This window comes from Pristis pectinata, chromosome 18, assembly GCF_009764475.1.
Source record: "Pristis pectinata isolate sPriPec2 chromosome 18, sPriPec2.1.pri, whole genome shotgun sequence".
NCBI lineage: Eukaryota > Metazoa > Chordata > Chondrichthyes > Rhinopristiformes > Pristidae > Pristis > Pristis pectinata.
Window position 1 is genome coordinate 264,853 of NC_067422.1, and position 20,906 is coordinate 285,758.

At 46.5% G+C, this 20,906-nt stretch overlaps 1 protein-coding gene across 2 annotated transcripts in view; it reads right to left on the reverse strand.

The window, feature by feature from the left end:
- The window catches only part of LOC127579763 (inactive rhomboid protein 2-like), a 75,586-nt gene extending 56,810 nt beyond the window's left edge, over positions 1–18,776 (reverse strand). For both annotated transcript variants that reach the window (XM_052032665.1, XM_052032666.1), the window contains exons 1-4: positions 18,098–18,776; positions 7,643–7,758; positions 4,385–4,568; positions 3,862–4,062 (exon numbers count right to left, since the gene is read on the reverse strand). In XM_052032665.1, coding sequence (XP_051888625.1) covers positions 3,862–4,062; positions 4,385–4,568; positions 7,643–7,758; positions 18,098–18,145 — 549 coding nt within the window. In that variant the 5' untranslated portion in view covers positions 18,146–18,776. The remainder of the gene's footprint in view (positions 1–3,861; positions 4,063–4,384; positions 4,569–7,642; positions 7,759–18,097) is intronic.
- Between the last annotated feature and the right edge of the window lie 2,130 nt (positions 18,777–20,906).

Sequence of the window (20,906 nt, forward strand, 5' to 3'; positions counted from 1 at the left end):
GCTTGAATGCAGATGGGGTCCAGAAGAAGATCTCTTAAAACAAAACAATGTAGCAGAAGCTAAATTCTGACAATCTGGAATGCCCCGAGTCAGAAGGACACACAGTGGAAAGGAGTAAGTCGCATGCTTTAAGAAGTCACAAGAGACTTCAAATGCTGTAAGCTAGAGCAAAAAACAAACTACAGGAGGAACTCAGTGGGTTGAGCACTATCTATAGAGAAAAGGAGGTGGTTGATATTTCAGGGCAAGACCCTGTACCAGTCCTGATGCAGGGTCTTGACCAGAGAGGTTGACCATCCCTTTGCCCCTACAGATGCTGCTCAACAACTGAGTTCCTCCAACACTTTGTTTTTGATGTTATATGAAGTGATGGACATGCCTTCCAGGGTCTGACAAGTTGTGAAGAACTGTGGTTGTGATGGTCCAGCTGTGATTAAGGGTGGGAGCTACAAACAAACAAGGAGAGGGGTTTGCGAAGGGGATGGGAACCAGAGGGATAGGTCAGAGGAAGAAGAGGATGGGGAAAAGTCACACCTAACAGGTAGAGAGGCTTTGAGGAAGGAGAAGCAGAATACAGGCTATAAAAGCAGAGAGGTGGAAGGGCTAAAGTGCACTTACTTAAATGCAAGAAGCATCAGGAATAAGGGTGATGAACTGAGAGCTTGGATTAAGTACATGGGACTACGATATCGTGGATATTACAGAGACATGGCTGACATCAGGGCAGGAATGGATATTGAATGTTCCTGGTTTTCAGTGTTTTAAAAGGGATGGGGGGGGGGGAGAAGGGGGGAAAGGGTGGCGATACTGGTCAGGGACACAGCTGCAGAAAGGGTGGATAATGTAGAAGGATTCTCTCTAGAGTCAATATGGGTGGAAGTTAGGAACAAAAAAGGAGCAGTTACTCTACTGGGAGTATTCTATAGGCCCCCCCCGGTAGCAGCAGGGATACCGAGGAGCAGATTAGGAGGCAGATTTTGGAAAGGTGCAAAAATAACAGGGTTATTATCGTGGGAGACTTCAACTTCCCAAATATTGATTGGCACCTGCTTAGTACCAAAGGTTTAGACGGGGCAGAGTTTGTTAAGTGTGTCCAGGACTGATTCCTGGCACGGTATGTTGACAGGCCGACTAGAGGGAATGCCATATTAGATCTAGTTTTAAGTAATGAACCGGGTCAGGTGACAGATCTCTCGGTGGGTGAGCATGTGGGGGACAGTGACCACTGCTCCATAACCTTCGGCCTTGTCATGGACAGGGATAGGAGCAAAGAGGACGGGAAGATATTTAATTGGGGAAAGGCGAATTATGAGGCTATAAGGCAAGAACTTGAGAGTGTAAATTGGGATGACATTTTTGAAGGGAAATGTACTATGGAGATGTGGTCGATGTTCAGGGATCTCTTGCATGATGTAAGGGATAAATTTGTCCCAGTGAGGCAGAGAAGGAGTGGCAGGGTGAAGGAACCGTGGGTGACGAGAGAGGAAAAAGAAGGCAGCATACATAAGGTGTAAGCAGCAAGGATCAGACAGGGCTCGTGAGGAATATAGAGTAGCGAGGAAGGAACAAGAAGGGGCTGAGGAGAGCGAGAAGGGGACATGAAAAGGCTTTGGCGAGTAGGGTTAAGGAGAATCCCAAGGCTTTTTTCTTGTACGTGAAGAGTAGAAGGATGGCTAGGGTAAAGGTAGGTCCGATTAAAGACAAAGGTGGGAAGATGTGCCTGGAAGCTGTGGAAGTGGGTGAGGTTCTCAATGAATACTTCTCTTCAGTATTCACCAAGGAGAGGGGTCTTCATGACGCTGAGGACAGTTTTGGTAAGAGTAATGTTCTAGAGTATGTAGATATCAAGAGAGAGGATGTGTTGGAGCTGTTAGAAAATATTAGCACAGGTAAATCCCCGGGGCCTGACAGAATATTCCCTAGGCTGCTTAGGGAGACAAGGGAGGAGACTGCTAAACCATTGGCTAGGATCTTTGAGACCTCGTGGCCATGGGAATGGTACCGGAGGATTGGAGGGTGGCGAATGTTGTCCCCTTATTCAAAAAAGGAAGTAGGGATAGTCCAGGGAATTACAGACCAGTGAGCCTTATGTCTGTGGTGGGTAAGTTGTTAGAAAGGATTCTAAGAGGTAGGATCTATGAGCATTTAGAGAATCATGGACTGATTAGGGACAGCCAGCATGGCTTTGTGAAGAGAAGATCTTGCCTCACAAGCCTGATAGGGTTCTTTGAGGAGGTGATCAGGAAGATTGATGAGGGTGGTGCAGTAGAGGTGATCTACATGGATTTTAGTAAGGCGCTTGACAAGGTTCCACATGGTAGTCTTCTTCAGGTCAGGGGCCAAGGGATCCAGGGAGGCTTGGCCGTGTGGATTCAGAATTGGCTTGCCTGTAGAAAGCAAAAGGTTGTGGTGGATGAAGTGCATTCGGATTGGAGGGCTGTGACTAGTGGTGTCCCACAGGGATCGGTTCTGGGACCTCTACTCCTTGTGATATTTATTAATGACTTAGATGAGGGGGTGAAGGCTGGGTGAGCAAGTTTGCAGATGACACAAAGATCAGTGGTGTAGTGGATAGTGTGGACGGCTGTCGAAGCATAAAAAAAGACATTGATAGGATGCAGAGCTGGGCTGAGAAGTGGCAGATGGAGTTCAATCTGGAGAACAAGGTTAATGGCAGGATTCTGGGTAGTGTGGAGGAGCAGAGGGATATGGGGGTTCATATCCACAGATCCCTGAAAGTTACCTCACAGGTGGATAGGGTAGTTAAGAAAGCTTATGGGATGTTAGCTTTCATAAATCATGGGATCGAGTTTAAGAGCCGCGAAGTAATGTTGCAGCTTTACAAAACTCTGGTCAGACCACACTTAGAGTACTGTGTCCAGTTCTGGTTGCCTCATTATAAGAAGGATGTGGAGGCATTTGGAGAGGGTGCAGAGGAGATTTACCAGGATGCTGCCTGGATTAGAGATTATGGATTATGAGGAGAGACTAAGGGAGCTAGGGCTTTACTCATTGGAGAGAAGGAGGATGAGGGGAGACATGATGAGGATGAGAGGTATACAAAATACTAAGAGGAATAGATAGAGTGGACAGCCAGCGCCTCTTCCCCAGGGCACCAATGCTCAATACAAGAGGGCATGGCTTTTAGATGGTGGGTGGGAAGTTCAAGGGAGATGTCAGAGGGAGGTTTTTCACCCAGAGAGTGGTTGGTGCAAGGAATGCACTGCCTGGGGTGGTGGTGGAGGCTGATATGTTGGTCAAGTTCAAGAGATTGTTAGATAAGCATGTGGAGGAATTTAAAATAGAAGGATATGTGGGAGGAAGGGGTTAGATAGTCTTAGGTGTGGTTTGAAGGTCGGCACAACATGGTGGGCCGAAGGGCCTGTATTGTGCTGTATTGTTCTATGGTTCTATGGAGTCAACCTTGAAGGCAAAGGTGTAGCCACACACATCCAGGTTTCCATCAAGGCTATAGTGTGGGCGCAATTATCCACAATAAGCTTGCAGCCTCTTATTTCCATAGAATGGGAATTTTGGAGATGCTGGGAGACCAGTGTTAACTGATCCCCTGGCTAATCCACATGTTCAGCACTGGGTGGTGAGTTGGGAGGGCAGGAAATTGGCAAGGTTAGCCCTCAGCAGCTGGACTGGGCAGGAAGGATGTCAAGGTGGTTGGGGTTGTTACTTCTAGAGAGGCCTTGATGGATCCTTTGACAGATAGCCAGTCACACATAACTCAATCCCAGCCCGCCAAATGTGTGAGTGAACATCCTCCCCCCACACACACACAGAATACACACACACACACACACACATACACACACACACACACACACACACACACACACAATGCCCTCTCACCGTAAGGATAGCTGTAGCTGCTCGAAGACTCATCCGGGCAACAGAGTCCCGCTTCCTGGGAGGAAATCGGCGACATTCCGTGTGAGAGCTTCGAAGTGAACCAAGCAGAGTTTGAGGGGTGGGACTCGGGAGCAGAGTGGGATATTGATCCATGGTATTAGAACATTGGGAGCTCTGGCCTTGGCAGAAAGCGTCACCGACCTGAGAATGAAGGAATAGGAGCCATCAACAGGGGATGCGTCACAACCTGCTGATCCCCTTTACCCTTCCCCTGACCCCAACCCCTACACCGACCTCAACCCCAACAACGTCCAGTCCCAACTCTGAGCCCCAGTCTCCACCACACCTTCAGCTTCCCACTTACAAAATAAAGACCAAGGTGGTGGCTGTGGGAGACTGCTTTGGCCACTTGTTAGGCAGCACAAACCCAAAGCGACAAGGCATGGTGTGGAAGGGATGCCACCAATGCAGGATTTGGTGTGGTTGGAGCGCGGACTTGCTAAATTGCGGAGGATGCACGTACCGTTGGTGATTTCTGTGAGTGCAGTGTTGTGACGTAGCCGGAGTCCAGGCTGCAGAGTCGCACATCCCTCTGGTACGGGGCTTTCAGTGTCCCATACCTCTGGCTGCAATGTCTCCAACTCTGTCGTTGCCAGTACAGTAACAGGTCACTGTCTGTTCCCACACCAAACCATTCTGCTGTATCCCTGTCATCAACACAGCAAGCAGTTAAACACAACACATCGCCAGCCTGCATTAGACATGCCACACAGGGCACAGATAGTCCTCGTGTGGGAGTGGATAGGACCTTGCAAGGGAAGGGATGAATAGGCTGTAGCCAGAACCCCAGATCAGAGAGAGTGGAGGGGTCTGGCGATGCCTATATGAAAGAGTTTGACAGGGTTGTCGTGGTGAAGTTATTTCCAATGGTGACCTTCCAGAATTAGCGGCAGCAAGAATCACAAATAAATCCTCAAGTTGAGGATGGAAAATGGTAGCAACACACAGCAGTCCTGGGTGCATCCCTGGAGAGGGGAGCAGAGCCAACCTTCCAGTCAGTGACATCCAGGAGAAACGTCCCCACATGCTCAGTGGTGAAGATGTGGAACTCACTCACATGTGGAGTGACCAAGAATCAAATAGAAGAAACATATAAACTGGGAGGCCGGATTAACATTCAAGGAGGAAAAGTGGTGTTGGGAGCGACGGTGTGGGACGGAGCAGCAACAACGTTAGTGACCTTCAGCTCACAGCCCTGCTGCTACTTGGATAACTCACATGGACAGAAACAGACAGAGAGACAGACAGAGACAGAAACAAATAGATCGAGACAGAGAAAGAAAGGCAGACAAATAGGCAGAGAAAGAGTCACAGAGAGAGATGGGGAGAGTGAGAGAGGCAGATAGAGAAACAGATAGATGGACAAAGACAGACATAGTGACAGACAGATGGGTGAGAGGAGGAGAGAGAGAGAAAGAGAGAATCAAAAGTTGAGGGGTGGAGAGAGGTGGGGGACAGAGAGAGGTAGGGACAGAGAGACGGAGGCTGAGAGAGGTGGGGGCAGAGAGAGGGGAGAATGGGAGGCAGGGGCCTGGATGTCATGGGATAAAGAAAAGCAGATGTTTATGGTAACAATGGAGAACTGAAAACAGGAGAGACACAACAGGAGTATAACAAATGTAGTGGGGGACTAAAGACGAGGGCAAAGGGAAGACTGGTCCACATGTTAGAGCCCATGGATCCAGGGCAAGGTGACAAGTTGGATCCAGAGTTGATCTGGTGATAGGAGGCAGAGGGTGATGGTGGAGGGTTGTTTTTGTGACTGAAAGTCTGTGATCACTGGTGTCCCACAGGGATTGGTGCTGGGACTCTTTACTCTTTGTTGTATATATTAATAATATACAGGTGAATGTAATAGGTATATTTAGTAACTCTGCAGATGGCACGATAAGTGGTGATGCTGTTGAGAGTGAGGGGAATACTCTTAGGTTACAAAATGACATTGATCAGTTGAAAGTTGGGGAAAGGAAATGGCAGATGGAATATAATCCTGATAAATGTGAGGTGATGCATTTGGGAGGAATGATAAGGGTGGGATATACACAATGAATTGCAGGACCAAGGGACCACTGAGGAACGGTGTACAAGTCCAATGATCCCTGAAGGTGCAGCACAGAAGGTGGTGAAGAACACATGTGGGAGACTTGCCTTCATTAGCTGGAGCACAGAATTGAGAGGGAGTTATGTTACAACTTCATGAATCATGAGTTAGGCCATAGTAAATTAATAGCTAATTAGTCGAGCACTTGAAATGCCATGGCATGGAAGATCATGGGTCCTGTGCCGGGATTAGTTTAGATAGATACTTGGCTGACATGGATATGGTGGCCCCAAGGGTTTGTTTCCATGATGTAAGACTCTATGACACCAAAAGATCATATTTCTCTTGTTGACCCTCTCTGTTACTTCATCAAAAATCTCAATCAAGCTGGTTAGACAGGACTTCCCATTAACAAATCCATCCTGGCTTTCTCTAATTAATTCACATTTATCCAAGTGATGTCTAATTTTGCCCTTGATTATTGCTTAGAAACATAGAAAACCTATAGCACAATTCAGACCCTTCAGCCCACAAAGCTGTGCCAAACATGTCCCTACCTTAGAAATTACTAGGCTTACCTATAGCCCTCTATTTTTCTCAGCTCCATGTACCTATACAAAAGTCTCTTAAAAACCCTATCGTATCCACCTCCACCACCGTTGCCAGCAGCCCATTCCATGCACTCACCACTCTCTGAGTGAAAAACTTATCCCTGACATCTCCTCTATACCTACTCCCCAGCACCTTAAACCTATGTCCTCTTGTGGCCACCATTTCAGCCCCGGGGAAAAGCCTCTGACTACCTACCCGATCGATGCCTCTCATCATCTTATATCCCTCTATCAGGTCCCCCCTCATCCTCCGTCGCTCCAAGGAGAGAAGGCCGAGTTCCCTCAACCTGCTTTCATAAGGCTGATCCAATCGTAGTCTCAACTTCACTTGCCCAGTCTACCCCCATTCAAACCACAGACGAAGATGCTGCTGAGGTCTCAGCAAAGGAAGGTGTAGCTAAGATTCTGGAAGGGTCAACTATTGATAAAGAGAAGGTTCAAGAAAGGCTAACTGCATCTAACGTGGATAAATTGCCTGGTCCCGATGAGATATATCCTCGGTCACTAGCAGTCACCGCTCGCTTCTGGAACTTTCCTGTAGTTACTGGGTTTATCCCAACATTCACAGTCCTCCAGCTCTCAGTCACCACCCTGAACCATCCATGTTTGGAAGGTTATGACTGGGGCCTTAGTGACCGAGGATATATCCCATCGGGACCAAGCGATTTATCCACGTTAGATGCAGTTAGCCTTTCTTGAACCTTCTCTTTATCAATAGTTGACCCTTCCAGAATCTTAGCTACACCTTCCTTTGCTGAGACCTCAGCAGCATCTTCACCTGTGGTTTGAATGGGGGTAGACTGGGCAAGTGAAGTTGAGGCTACGAGTGGATCAGCCTTGATCCTCCTGAATGGTGATGCAGGCCTAAGGGGTCAAATGTGATCCTGTTCGATATGTGCTTATGTTCTTATGTAAAGTACTTATTTCTATTTCAGTGTTCGTGAGTGAATGACCCTTTTCCTGGGCCCTGCCTCTCTTGCTGCAACCCTCTTCCTGCCCACAGGCCAATAGAATATTCTCAGCGCCACACCCCACACTCCGACCTGATGCATTGGGTGGGCCCATTTACCTGCTGATAGTCTGTGAGATGGAGTCCTTCCTCCTGAATGTTCGTTGTGGCAGCACTTGAGTGGAGGCTGCATCCTCTGGCACACTGAAACTTTGGAAGAGAGCTGGTCTCCATTTCTGTAAAAGAATCTAATTATTAATTACCAAATGATCACAACTCCCATCAAACCAATGCAACCTCACACTCCATCAGCAGGGAATGATTCACCCTACCAACCTAGGCTGTGATCCCAACCTTGTGGCTGCCAGTGCCATCTGCTCACACTCACACCTCACGCCCTCTCTCCATTGACCCCACACATTCCAAACAGCCAGTCTCCTGGGCAACTCCACTCCATCACAGCTCCTGGGACTCTGCAGCCATGTGCAGCCGACAAGGAAAGAGAATCATGATAAATGGAGGGAACGATATCAAGAGGGATTTTAGAGAACATTGCCACTGATCCCTGAAGGCAGCAGGACAGGTGGGTAAAGTGGTTGAGATACAGAATAATTATCTTTATTGACTGAGAAAGAACATAAGAACAAAGAGGAAGGGTCAGCCATCCAGCCCCTCATCTGTTCTGCCTCAGTAAAGGTCATGGCTGAATTGATCTTGTTCTGTTCTGCCTTCCTGCCTGTTCCCCATAGATTAACGCACTCTTTGCTTCAGTCTTGGATACTGCAATGACTGGGCCTCCACAGCTGCCGGGGGTAGAGAATTACAAAGGTTCAAAGACTCTTAACATTGGAGATAGTCCAGAAGAGATTCACCAGGCTAATTCTTGGGAAGAGGGGATTGTCCTATCAAGATAGACTAAACAGATTGGGTCTGTATTATTTGGGGTTTTGAAGAATGACGTTACCTTATGAAACAGATAAGATCCTGAGGGTCATAACAAAGCCGAATAATGATGTCAAATAACGATGAGTCAGAGTACAGGAAGGAGAGAGAGAACTTAGTGGAATGGTGTCATGACAACAACCTTTTCCTCAATGTCAGCAAAACAAAAGAGCTGGTCATTGACTTCAGGAAAGGGGGCAGTGTACATGCACCTGTCTACATCAATGGTGCTGAGGTCAAGAGGGTCGAGAGCTTCAAGTTCCGAGGAGTGAACATCACCAATAGCCTGTCCTGGTCAAATCACGTAGAAGCCACAGCCAAGAAAGCTTAACAGCACCTCTACTTTCTCAGGAGGCTAAAGAAATTGGTATTGGTATTGGTTTATTATTGTCATTTGCACCGAGGTACAGTGAAAAACTTGTCTTGCATACCAATCATACAGATCAATTTATTACACAGTGCATTGAGGTATTTCAGGGTAAAAACAATAACAGAATACAGAGTAAAGTGTCACAGCTACAGAGGAAGTGCATTGCAGGTAGACAATAAGGTGCAAAGTCATAACAAGGTAGATTGTGAGGTCAAAAGTCCATCTCACTGTATAAGGGAACCATTCAATAGTCTTATCACAGTGAGCTAGAAGCTGTCCTTAAGTCTGGTGGTATGTGCCTTCAGGCTCCTGAATCTTCTTCCCAATGGAAGAGGAGAGAAGAGAGGATGTCCCGGGTGGGTGGGGTCTTTGATTACGCTGGCTGCTTCACCAAAGCAGCAAGAGGTATAGACAGAGTCCATGGAGGGGAGGCTGGTTTCCCTGATGCGCTGGGCTGTGTCCACAACTCTCTGCAGTTTCTTGCGGTCCTGGGCAGAGCAGTTGCCATACCAAGCCATGATTCATCCAGATGGGATGCTTTCTATGGTGCATCAATAAAAGTTGGTGAGTGTCAAAGGGGACATGCCAAATATCTTTAGCCTCCTGAGGAAGTAGAGGTGCTGGTGAGCTTTCTTGGCTATGGTGTCTATGTGGTTGGACCAGGTCAGGCTACTGGTGATGTTCACTCCTAGGAACATGAAGCTCTCAACCCTCTTGACCTCAGCACCATTGATGTAGACAGGTGCATGTACACTGCCCCCTTTCCTGAAGTCAATGACCAGCTCTTTTGTTTTGTTGACATTGAGGGAAAGGTTGTTGTCATGACACCATGTCACTAAGCTCTCTACCTCCTTCCTGTACTCCGACTCATAGTTGTTTAAGATATGGCCTACAATGGTGGTATCATCTGCAAACTTGTAGATGGAATTAGAGCAGAATCTGGCCACGCAATCATGAGTAGATAGGGAGTAGTGTAAAGGGCTGAGGATGCAGCCTTGTGGGGCACCAGTGTTGAGAATAATCGTGCTGGAGGTGTTGCTGCCTATCCACACTGATTGCAGTCTGTTGGCATGTCCTCTTGGACCCTCACCAATTTTTATCGATGCACCACAGAAAGCATCCCATGTGGATGCATCACAGCTTGGTATGGCAACTGCTCTGCTCGTGACCACAAGAAACTGCAGAGAGTTGTGGACACAGCTCAGCACATCACGGAAACCAGCCTCCCCTCCATGGACTCTGTTTACACTTCTCGCTGCCTTGGTAAAGCAGCCAACATAATCAAAGACACCACCCATCCTGAACATTCTCTCTTCTCCCCTCTCCCATCGGGCAGAAGATACAAAAGCCTGAAAGCACGTATCACCAGGCTCAAGGACAGCTTCTGTCCCGCCGTTATCAGACTTTTGAACAGTTCCCTAGTACAAAGGACTCTTGACCTCACAATCTACCTCGTTATGGCCTTGCACCTTATTGTCTGCCTGCACTGCACTTTCTATGTAACTGTAACACTTTATTCTGCATTCTGTGATTGCTTTCCCTTGTACTACCTCAATGCACTGATGTAATGAAATGATCTGTACGAATGGCATGCAGAACAAAGTGTTTCACTGTACCTCGGTACATGTGACAATAATAAACCAATTTACCAAAGTCAACATTGAGGTGCTTTCTTTAGTGGGAGAGTCTCAAAGGAGGGAATATATTATTAAGATAAAGGGTTGGTGATTTAAAATTAAGATGCATAGAAATTTCTTCACACAGAGGGTGGTGAATCCCTGGAATTCTCCACCCAGAGGGTTTTGGAAGTGAGATCATGAGAAGCATTTAAAGTGGAGGTAGATCATGTCCTTCCTGTATTGTGGTGCCTAGAACAATACAGTGCTCAAGCTGCAGTCTAACTGTACAGTTGCAGCATAACCTCCTTGTTCTTAAATTCTGTGCCTTGGCTAATGGAGTCATAGAACCTATTGTGGCCCATTGTCTCTCTGCTGACCACCGTGCCTATCTGTACTAATCCCACCTGCTTGTATTGATTCCTCGTCCCTCTGTGCCCTGTTCTTTCAAATACCGGTCTAGATGCTTCTTAACTGTGGTTACTGTTCCTGCCTCCACCCCCTCCTCTGGCAGCTCATTCCAGACACCAACTACTCTTTGTGAAAAATTTACCCCTCATCCCCTTTAAACCTATGTCCTTTCAGCTTAAGTCTCTGCCTCTAGTTTTAGACACCCCTAGCATGGAAAACAGGATATGACTTTGTGATACTGTCAAGTACATTGTCACACAGACACAGAATTTCTTAATTCTCCTGACTATTCCCAGAATTGTAAAATAAAGGTGTTTCCTCTACCTTTTTGAAAACACAGTAACAGGTTTCATGGTGGGTTAATGAGGGCAGTGTGTGGATCATGACGGTTTACAATAATCCTTCTTACAGTAAAGGAAGATTTTCTAAAGATAGATCTTCACACCATGCCAACAAACACCCAGAGACACACGGCAACCCACTGGTATGGAAGTCCATGCCCACATGCAAGCAAGACAATGTCAGGCACAGGCTGAAAAGTGACAATTAAACATGCACACAACAGTAATGCAAGCCAATGATCATGTCCACGAGAGAGAGACTAACCACCTACCCTGACATTCCATCACTGAGGCCCCCACCATCTATCTCTTGTGGGTTACCATTAGCCAGAAACTCAACTGGACCAGTCACATAAATAACATAGATAGGAGCAGGTCAGAGGCTGGGGATGCTGCGGTGAGTGAATCACCCCTTGACACCCAAAGCCTTTCCACTATATACACAGTACACACCAGGAGCTTGATGGAATACTCTCCCCTTGTCTGATGAGTGTAGCTCCAACAGCTCTCAAGAAGCTCAACACCACACAATATAAAAGTTGGGACATTATGTTGCAACTTTACGAAAACACTGGTTAGACTGCACTTGGAGTAGTGTGTGCAGTTCTGGTCACCACACCCTAGGAAGGATGTGGTTGTGCTGGAGAAGGGTGCAGAGGAGATTCACCAGGATGTTGCCTGGATTGGAGGACTTTAGTTATGGGGAGAGATTGGACAAGCTGGGCTTGTTTTCTCTGGAGTGAAGGAGGCTGAGGGGGTGACCTGATAAAGTTGTGTAAAATTAAGAGATGTCAGAATTTTTTTCCCATGAAGGAGTGTCAAAAACAAAATGGGAGGATGGAGTTTTAAAGAGATCTGAGAGGAAGGTTTTCTACAGAGTGGTTGATATCTGGAACTCTCTGCCAGAGGACGAGGTGGAATTGCATACAATCACCACACAAGAGACATTTAGATGCTACTTGAATAGGCAAGGCAGAGAAGAATATAGATCTGATGCAGGCAAAAGGAATTAGTGTAGATAGGCAAAATCGTCAGCATAACCTGGTGGGCCAAAGGGCCTGTTTCCGTGCTGTATAATTCTCTGAATCTATACAGCCACAAAGAGGAAGATATAGCTTTGACCTTCCTGGGTTCCCATAGCAACTCCTCTAATTTGGCAGAAGTGGGTAAAGTTAAAGGAGAAGTTCCTACAGCTTGAACCTCCTCGCACCCTTCTTCCTTTAAACACTCCGTTCCGTTGTCCCAGATCTCCAGCTCTGACATATCTATTCCAAAGACAACACCTCCCACACCAGCGCTCTCGAGATCTCGTCCTTTCTCCCTAACCATGGTTTCCCTTCCACCATAGTTGACAGGGCTCTTGTTCATCTGTTCCAGTCCTCATCTCTTCTCCTCCTATTTAGAACAATGATAGGATCCATAGCCCTTTAATTCTCCACCCCACTCCCGCTCTGACCTCTCTAGTTATGGCCTCCTCCTGCACTGATCCATGAAGCCCAAGGTAAGCCTAAGGAACAGCACCTCATCTGAGCAGGCACACTACAATCCAACACCAAATTCAATAATTTCAGATAACCAGCCTTTACAGTTTGTCCAGTCCTGATGAAGGGTCACCACTGATAATGTTAATTCTGTTCTTAGACAGGCATGTGGACAGGCAGGGAATGGAGGGAGATAGACCGTGTGCAGGCAGATGGGATTAGTCTAATTTGACATGATGTGCCGAAGGGCTTTTTCCTGTGCTGTACTGGTCCACGTTGGATGTTTCTCTCTCCACAGACACTGGCTGATTTCCTGAGTGTTTCCACTATTTACTATATTTATTTCAAATTTACTGGATCTGCAGATGCTTTGGTCACTGCTCATTGAGCCATGCTGACCAGACAGGAATCAGCTCAAAGGCCATGCATTGTGGCCCGTGGAGTGACACCCAACAATGAAGGAACAGAGAGATCATTCCAAGTTGGGATGATGTGCAACTTGAAGGGGAACCTACAGATGAGGGTCATAGAGTCGTACAGAAACAGACCCTTCGGCCCACCATGTCTATGCCAACCTGTCTGCTCATCCACACTAATCCCATCTGCCCACATTATCAGTCACTCTGGGTGGTTAATACCTCACCCCTCGCATCCTTTCAAAACTCCTTCCCCTCCTTAAACCCATGCCTTCTTGTGTTCTCCCAATGACTGCTGCCCTTGTCCTTCTGGGGGTAAAGGTCATGGACCTGGGAAGAGCTGTGGAGAAGCCTGGGAGAGTAACAGCAGTGCAGTTTATGGACTGTGTGTTACTGTGGAGGGATTGAACTTGGACGGTCAATTAGGCAGACCACCTTGTCCTGGATAGTAGCTACAGACTAACCACAGTAAAAGTTCAAGTTCAGGTTTATTGTCATGGCATTTATACACAGGGTATAAATGCCATGAAAATGCACTCTGGAAGGGGAGGTTGCTGGAAGGGAGGGTGAACAGCCAGTTGTCGTGGTGCATGTAGGTACCAACAATATAGGAAAAAAGCGGATGAGGTCCTACAAGCCAAATTTAGGGAGCTAGGAACTAGATTAAGAAGTAGGACCTCGAAGGTAATAATCGGAAGATTACTACCTGTGCCACGTGCTGGTCAGAGTAGGAATAGCAGCACAGTTAGGATGAAGGTGGCTTGAGCAGTGGTGCAGGAGGGAGGGATTCAGATTCCTGGAGTATTGGAACCGGTTCTGGGGGAGGTGAGGCCAGTACAAACCAGAAAGTCTACACCTGGGCAGGACTGGGATCAATGTCCCGGGGGGGATTGTTTGCTCCTGCTGTTGGGAAGAGTTTAAACTAATATGGCAGGGGGATGGGAATCCATGCAGAAAGACAGAGGGAAGCAAAACAGAGACCAGAGCAAAAGTTAGAAAAGACAGAGTGGAGAACAGAAAAGTCAAATCCAAAGGACACAAAGGTTACTGGATTCTAAAAGGATAATGAGTGTAAGGGCACTTTATCTGAATGCCCGTAGTATTTGAAACAAGGTCAGTGAACTTGTGGCACAATCAGTACAAAGGGGTGTGATTTAGTGGCCATTACAGAAACGTGGTTGCAGGGTGGAGATGAGTGGGAATTAAATATCCAAGGGTATCGGGTAATACGGAGGGACAGGCAGGGAGGTGAGGGAGGTGGGGTAGCACCTTCAGATCTAAAGAGCAGAACGTTGAGATTAGGAACAGTAAAGGGAACAGATCACTGGTGGGAGTTGTCTATAGGTCACCGAATAATAACATTACAGTGGCACAGGCAATAAACCAAGAAATACTTGATGCTTGTAAGAATGGAACGGCAGTTGTCATGGGGGACTTTAACTTCCACATTGATTGGGCGAATCAAGTTGATCGAGGCAGTCTTGAGGAGGACTTCATAGAATGCATCCATGATAGCTTTCCTGAACAGCAGGTTAGTGAACCTACAAGGGAAATGGTGTCTTAGATCTGGTCCTGTGCAATGAGACAGGTAAAATTAACGATCTTGTAGTTAGGGATCCTCTTGGAAAGAGTGACCACAATATGACTGAATTCCTCATACAAATGGAGGGTGCAATAGTTTGATCTAAAACCAGTGTATTATTCCTAAACAAGGGAGACTACAATGGGCTGAGGGAGGAGTTGGCTAGCGTAGACTGGGAACACAGGCTGGATGTGGGACAGCTGAGGAACAGGGGAAGACTTTCAAAGAGATTTTTCACGGTGCTCACCAAAAGTATATTCCAGTTAAAAGCAAGGACAGTAAGGGTGGGGAGAGCCAGCCGCGGATAACTAAAGATGGCTGAGGCTTTGACCGACTATTCTGTGTCAGACTTCATGGTGGAGGATATATCTAATGTGCCAAAGAGAGATGTTATGGATGCGAAGGGAGGTGAGGGCCTCGATACAATTGCTGTCACTTAAGAGGTAGTGATGAGCAAGCTAGTGGGCCTAAAGGTAGACAAGTCCCCTGGTCCTGATGGGAAGCATCCCAGGGTTCTGAAAAAAAATGGCAGAAGTTATAGTAGAGGTGTTTGTGATAATTTACCAAAATTCTCTGGACTCTGGGCAGGTCCCGGCGGATCGGAAGACAGCGAATGTCACGCCACTGTTTAAACAAGGATGTAGGCAAAAGTTAGGTAACTATAGGGCAGTTAGCTTAACGTCTGTAGTTGGGAAAATGCTTGAAGCTATCATTAAGGAAGAAATAGCGAGACATCTGGATAGAAGTGGCTCCACCAGGTAGCCACAACATGGATTCAGGAAGGGCAGGTCCTGTTTGACAAACTTACTGGAGTTCTTTGAGGATATAATGAGCGCAGTGGATAGAGGGGAACAGGTGGATGTTGTATACTTGGATTTCCAGAAGGCATTCGATAAGGTGCCATATAAAAGATTTATCCATAAGATACAGATGCATGGAGTTGGGCGTAATGTATTAGCATGGGTAGAGGATTGGTTAACCAATAGAAGGCAGAGAGTTGGGATAAATGGGTGTTTCTCTGGTTGGCAATCGGTGGTGAGTGGGGTGCCGCAGGATTCAGTGCTGGGCCCACAACTGTTCATGATATACATTAATGATTTGGAAGAGGGGACCGAGTGTAGCGTATCTAAGTTTGCTGATGATACTAAATTGAGTGGAAAAGCAAATTGTGCAGAGGATGCGGAGAGTCTGCAGAGAGATATAGATAGGTTAGCGAGTGGGCAAGGGTCTGGCAGATGGAGTACAATGTTGGTAAATGCGAGGTCATCCACATTGGAAGGAAAAATAGAAGATCAGATTGTTATTTAAATGGTGAAAGATTGCAGCATGCTGTTGTGCAGAGGGACTTGGGAGTGCTTGTGCATGAATCACAAAATGTTGGTTTGCAGGTGCAACAGGTTATCAAGAAGGCAAATGGAACATTGGCCGTCATTGCTGGAGGGATTGAATTTAAGAGCAGGGAGGTTATGCTGCAACTGTACAGGGTACTGGTGAGGCTGCACCTGGAGTACTGCATGCAGTTCTGGTCTCCTTACTTGAGGAAAGATATACTGCCTTTGGAGACAGTGCAGAGGAGGTTCACCAGGTTGATTCCAGAGATGAGGGGGTTCGCCAATGAGGAGAGATTGAGTCGCCTGGGAGTATACTCACTGGAATTCAGAAGAATGAGGGGGGATCTTATAGAAACATATAACATTATGAAAGGGACAGATAAGATAGAGGCAGGAAGGTTGTTTCCACTGGGAGGTGAGACTAGAACTTGGGGACATGGCCTCAAGATGCGGGGGAGTAGGTTTAAATAGAGATGACGAGAAACTGCTTTTCCCAAAGAGTAGTGAATCTGTGGAATTCTCTGCCCAGGGAAAGAGTAGAGACTATCTCATTAAATATATTTAATGCAGTTAGATATATCTTTGCATCATAGGGGAATTAAGGGTTATGGGGAAAAGGCAGGTAGGTGGATCTGAGTCCACGGCCAGATCAGCCATGATCTTACTGAATGGCGGAGCAGGCTCGACAGGCCGGATGGCCGACTCCTGCTCCTATTTCTCATGTTCTTGTGTTCTTAAATTTGATTTTTGCTGCAGCAGCACAGTGCATTACAAACATGACAAACATAAATTACATAAACTTAAATTAACATAAATTATGCATAACTTACACAACAAAAGAAACAAAAATAAACAAAATGACATTAGTACAAGTTGAGGGAAACAGTCCAAGGTGTTGTTGGGGTTTTTCAGGTCAGTTCAAGAACCTGCCAGCAGTGGGGAAGAAGCTGTTGTTGAACCTTGAGGTGTGGGTCTTCAGGCTCCTGTACCTCCTGCCCGATGGCAGCATCAAGAAGAGGGCACGGCCCAGATGGTGGGGGTCCCTGATGATGGATGTCACCTTCCTGAGACACCACCTCCTGTAGATGTCCTCGATGGTGAGAAGAGCTGTAATCGTGATGGTGGAACTGGCTGAGTCCATCACTCTGTAGTCTCTTGGGTTCCTGTGCATTGGGGTTTTTATACCTGGCCATAATGAGACCAGTCAGAATGCTTTCCACCATACATCTATAGGGGTTTGTCAGGGCTTTCAGTGACCTGCTTAATCTCCTTAAACTTCTAAGAAAGTAAAGATGCTGGCATGCCTTCTTCATGGGCACACCTATGTGCTGGGCCTAGGATAGATCCTTCAAGGTGTTGATACTCAGGGACTTGAAGATTCTCACCCTTTCCACCGCAGATGCTTCAATGAGGACTGGTGTGTTTTTGCCTGACTTCCCCTTCCACAGCACAGCGGCACGGTATTATAGCGGTTAGCGTAATGCTATTACAACACCAGCAACCTGGGTTCAATTCCACCGCTGTCAGGAAGGAGTCTGTACATTCTCCCCATGTCTGTGTGGGTTTCCTCCGGGTGCTCCCGGTTTCCTCCCACATTCCAAAGACATGCGGGTTAGGAGCTGTGGGCATGCTATGTTGGCGCTGGAAGCATGGCGACACTTGCAGGCTGCCCCCAGAACATTCTCAGTAATGCAAAAAGACGCATTTCACTGTGTGTTTTGATGTACATGTGACTAATAAATAAATATTTTGTCTTATCTCTTATCTTAACATCCATAATCAGTTCCTTGGTTTTGGTAATGTTCCAAGGACGGAACAGTCTCCTTCTGCACTCATACACTGTAGAGTCCAGTGGCAATAGTGAAGGGAGCCCTGAACGAGAATTGTCAACTTGACAAGACAGAAGGTCTGAGGACTGTACATAAAATCTACACACACACACACACACACACATACACACACACACACCATCAGTTCTGGTCCCTGAGACAAAGAAAACTGGGTGAAACCCCACCCATTGGACTCAACAGCACATTCCCACAAATAGTCCGAGAACAACTGCTCCCAGAAGCCTCACTGCCTCACCTCATTGACGGACTGTGTCGATGATCCCAGCTTGGTCTGGCCATTCATTCTTCAATGGTGGTGGAGAATGTAGAGTGAGGTGAATATTTAGCACATGCTCCAAACAGGCAGGAGTTGAGAACCTCTCCTACAGGAATGGACTGAGCCTATCTTGGCTTTAGACCCTCAAACAGACCAGGAGGCTGAAGAACTTGCTGCTCCCAGAAGTGCCAAGAAAGATAAGAGAATCTGAAGAGGAAGTTTGCCACAGCTGATATGCTTCCGGTAGACAGTGATAAATCACCAACTGAACGCAACACCCTGTTCTCAAGTCTTGCTGTACAGCAGGTCAATCTCCAGAGGTCCCAGTGAACTGTGTGACTCCACAACACTCCCAGCACCAGTAGACACCCCACAGGTAAAGATGGAAAAACATCTGGAACCAGGATTGAGCTCCCCAGCACCGGAAAACCTCAAAAGATGCTGCGCTGAACCAAGTCCTTTTCTGATTCTCTCTCCCCACCCATGTTACACTGAAAGCTACTGGGAGCCTCCTCCAGCCCATGGGCAACTGTACTTTGCCATGGGATATTACAGCCCGCACTCCAAGGCCAGGCTGGGATTGACCTCAGTAAAAGCAGGAGTCACTGGATCAGCTCCAGAGCAAACGGCCACAGCATGGGTCAGAGAGTACACTTATTTCGTGTGTCTGCACCCCGAGCATTCTCCACCCAACACCTCTTACCCAACTCTGCTGTTGCTTTTAGCAAAGGAAGTTACAGCATCGGAACTTTCAACAGAATCAACATTGCTCAACATATCCAGCAGACTCACACTGTTCATTAACCCTTCGATGACTATAATCAGGAATACTTGTCAATATCATTCACATGGTCACAAGCCAACAACCTCAACCATATCCTCATACCATTTAAAAAACCTAAATGAACAATATAATGTAACATACGTTGATGTCACCAGCTGTCTTTGGATTAATGTTTACAATTAGAAAGCAGATGAGGACGTCCACCCCTTTCGTCTGTTTTCCATTTCATTTGGTCATAGCTGATTCTTGTCTCATTTTGTTGCCTCGGTTCCGTATCATCAGTGTAATTGTAATAATAGTAATCTTGGATTGGAAGTTTTCAACTGTCTCTGAATTATAGGGACGAGGGGGAGCAAGAAGATGGGAGGGGAGAGAAACAATCCCCATCGCCCAACTACAAGGAAGTTTCCTGACATCAGCCCAGAATAACAGAGCACCAGTTCGCAGGTCCTGCTCCCTCCAAATAGAGGAAATATACGTACCTTTCTAACCATTTGTATTAAACATAATATTCTGCAATATAAGCATTTTGCTCAGTAACTTATGGGATGTGGACATCACATGCAAGGCTAGGATTTATTGCCCCTCCTCGCTACCCCTTGAGAAGGTGGTGAACTGCCTTCTTGAAGTGCTAATTCTAACCCTAACCTTCTGGTGAAGATGCTCCCTGTGCCATCAGCCTTGCTCCACCATTCATCTAGAACATGGCTGATTTTCTATCCCGTCCTCATTTTCCTGCATTATCCCCACATCCCTTGATTAGATATAGTTAAGTGAAGGTCGTGTTTGACTAACAATTGAATTCTTTGGGAAGATAACAAGGTGAGCCATTGGATTAGACAAAATCTATGGATGTCAGCAAGGTTTTTGATAAGGTCCCACAGGGCAGGCTTGTCAAAAAAGTGAGAGCCCATGGGATCCTACATCGGACAGTAAATTGGATTTAAAACTGTGTCCGTGGGAATGTTTGATGGGTGTATCTGTTAGTGAAACCTGTTACCAGTAAGGATCCATAGGCCTCAGTACTTGGTCTCTCACTTCCTATGAAAGATTTTGACCTGAATGTTGGGAGCATGATATAGAAGTTTGCAGATCATGCAAAAATTGTCTGAGTGGTTGACAATGAAGTGGAATAGTTTGTATTACGGAGAAATATTGATGGTTTGGACAGTTGGGTAAACATGGAATTTAATCTGGAGACGTGTGAGGTTTGGGGAAGTGCAGCAAGGTCAGGGAAGGTACAACAAACAAGAGGGTGTTGAGAGGTGTGGAGGAACCAAGGGAGCTTGGACTGTACATCCACAGATCCTTAAAGGCAGCAGGACAGGGCAACAGGGTGATAGAAAGCCCTATGGAATACTTTCCTTCAATAACCAAAGTACAGAATGCAAGAGCAGCGAGGTTATGCTGGAAGTATACACAACACTGGTTACACCAGAGCTCAAGCACTGTTTACAGTTCTGGTCACCACATTACAGGAGAAATGTGTCTATACTAGAGACAGTGCAGGGTGACTTAGAGAGAGACATTATTGATGTGTATAAAATTAAAAGGGGCCTAATTAAGAAGAACGTATTTCCATTAACAAAGGAGTCAAAAACCAGGAGGCATAGATTTCAGGTAAAAACAGAAAATGTTGGAATACTAAGCACCTTCAACAGAAGACCAGAGAATGCTGTTGTATTGAAGGATCTTCAACCTGAAATGTTAGCTCTGGTTTCCTCTTTCCCACAGATACTGCCTGACCTGCTGAGTATTTCCAGCATCTATTTAGACCTATGGTCATTGGTAGAAGGATTAGAGGGTTTAGAAGAGTGAGAGGTGACCATTTAAAACATGTAGGATATTGAGGAACAACAAGGAATGATGTGGAGAGGATATCTAGAGCTGGGTCACTGTTCACATACAAGGTGAAGCCCATTTCAGTCAGAGATTGAGGTGCAAAGTTTTTCTCTCAGAGGGTGGTGAGAGGAGCTCTCGTCCTTGAAGGGTGATGGGAGCAAA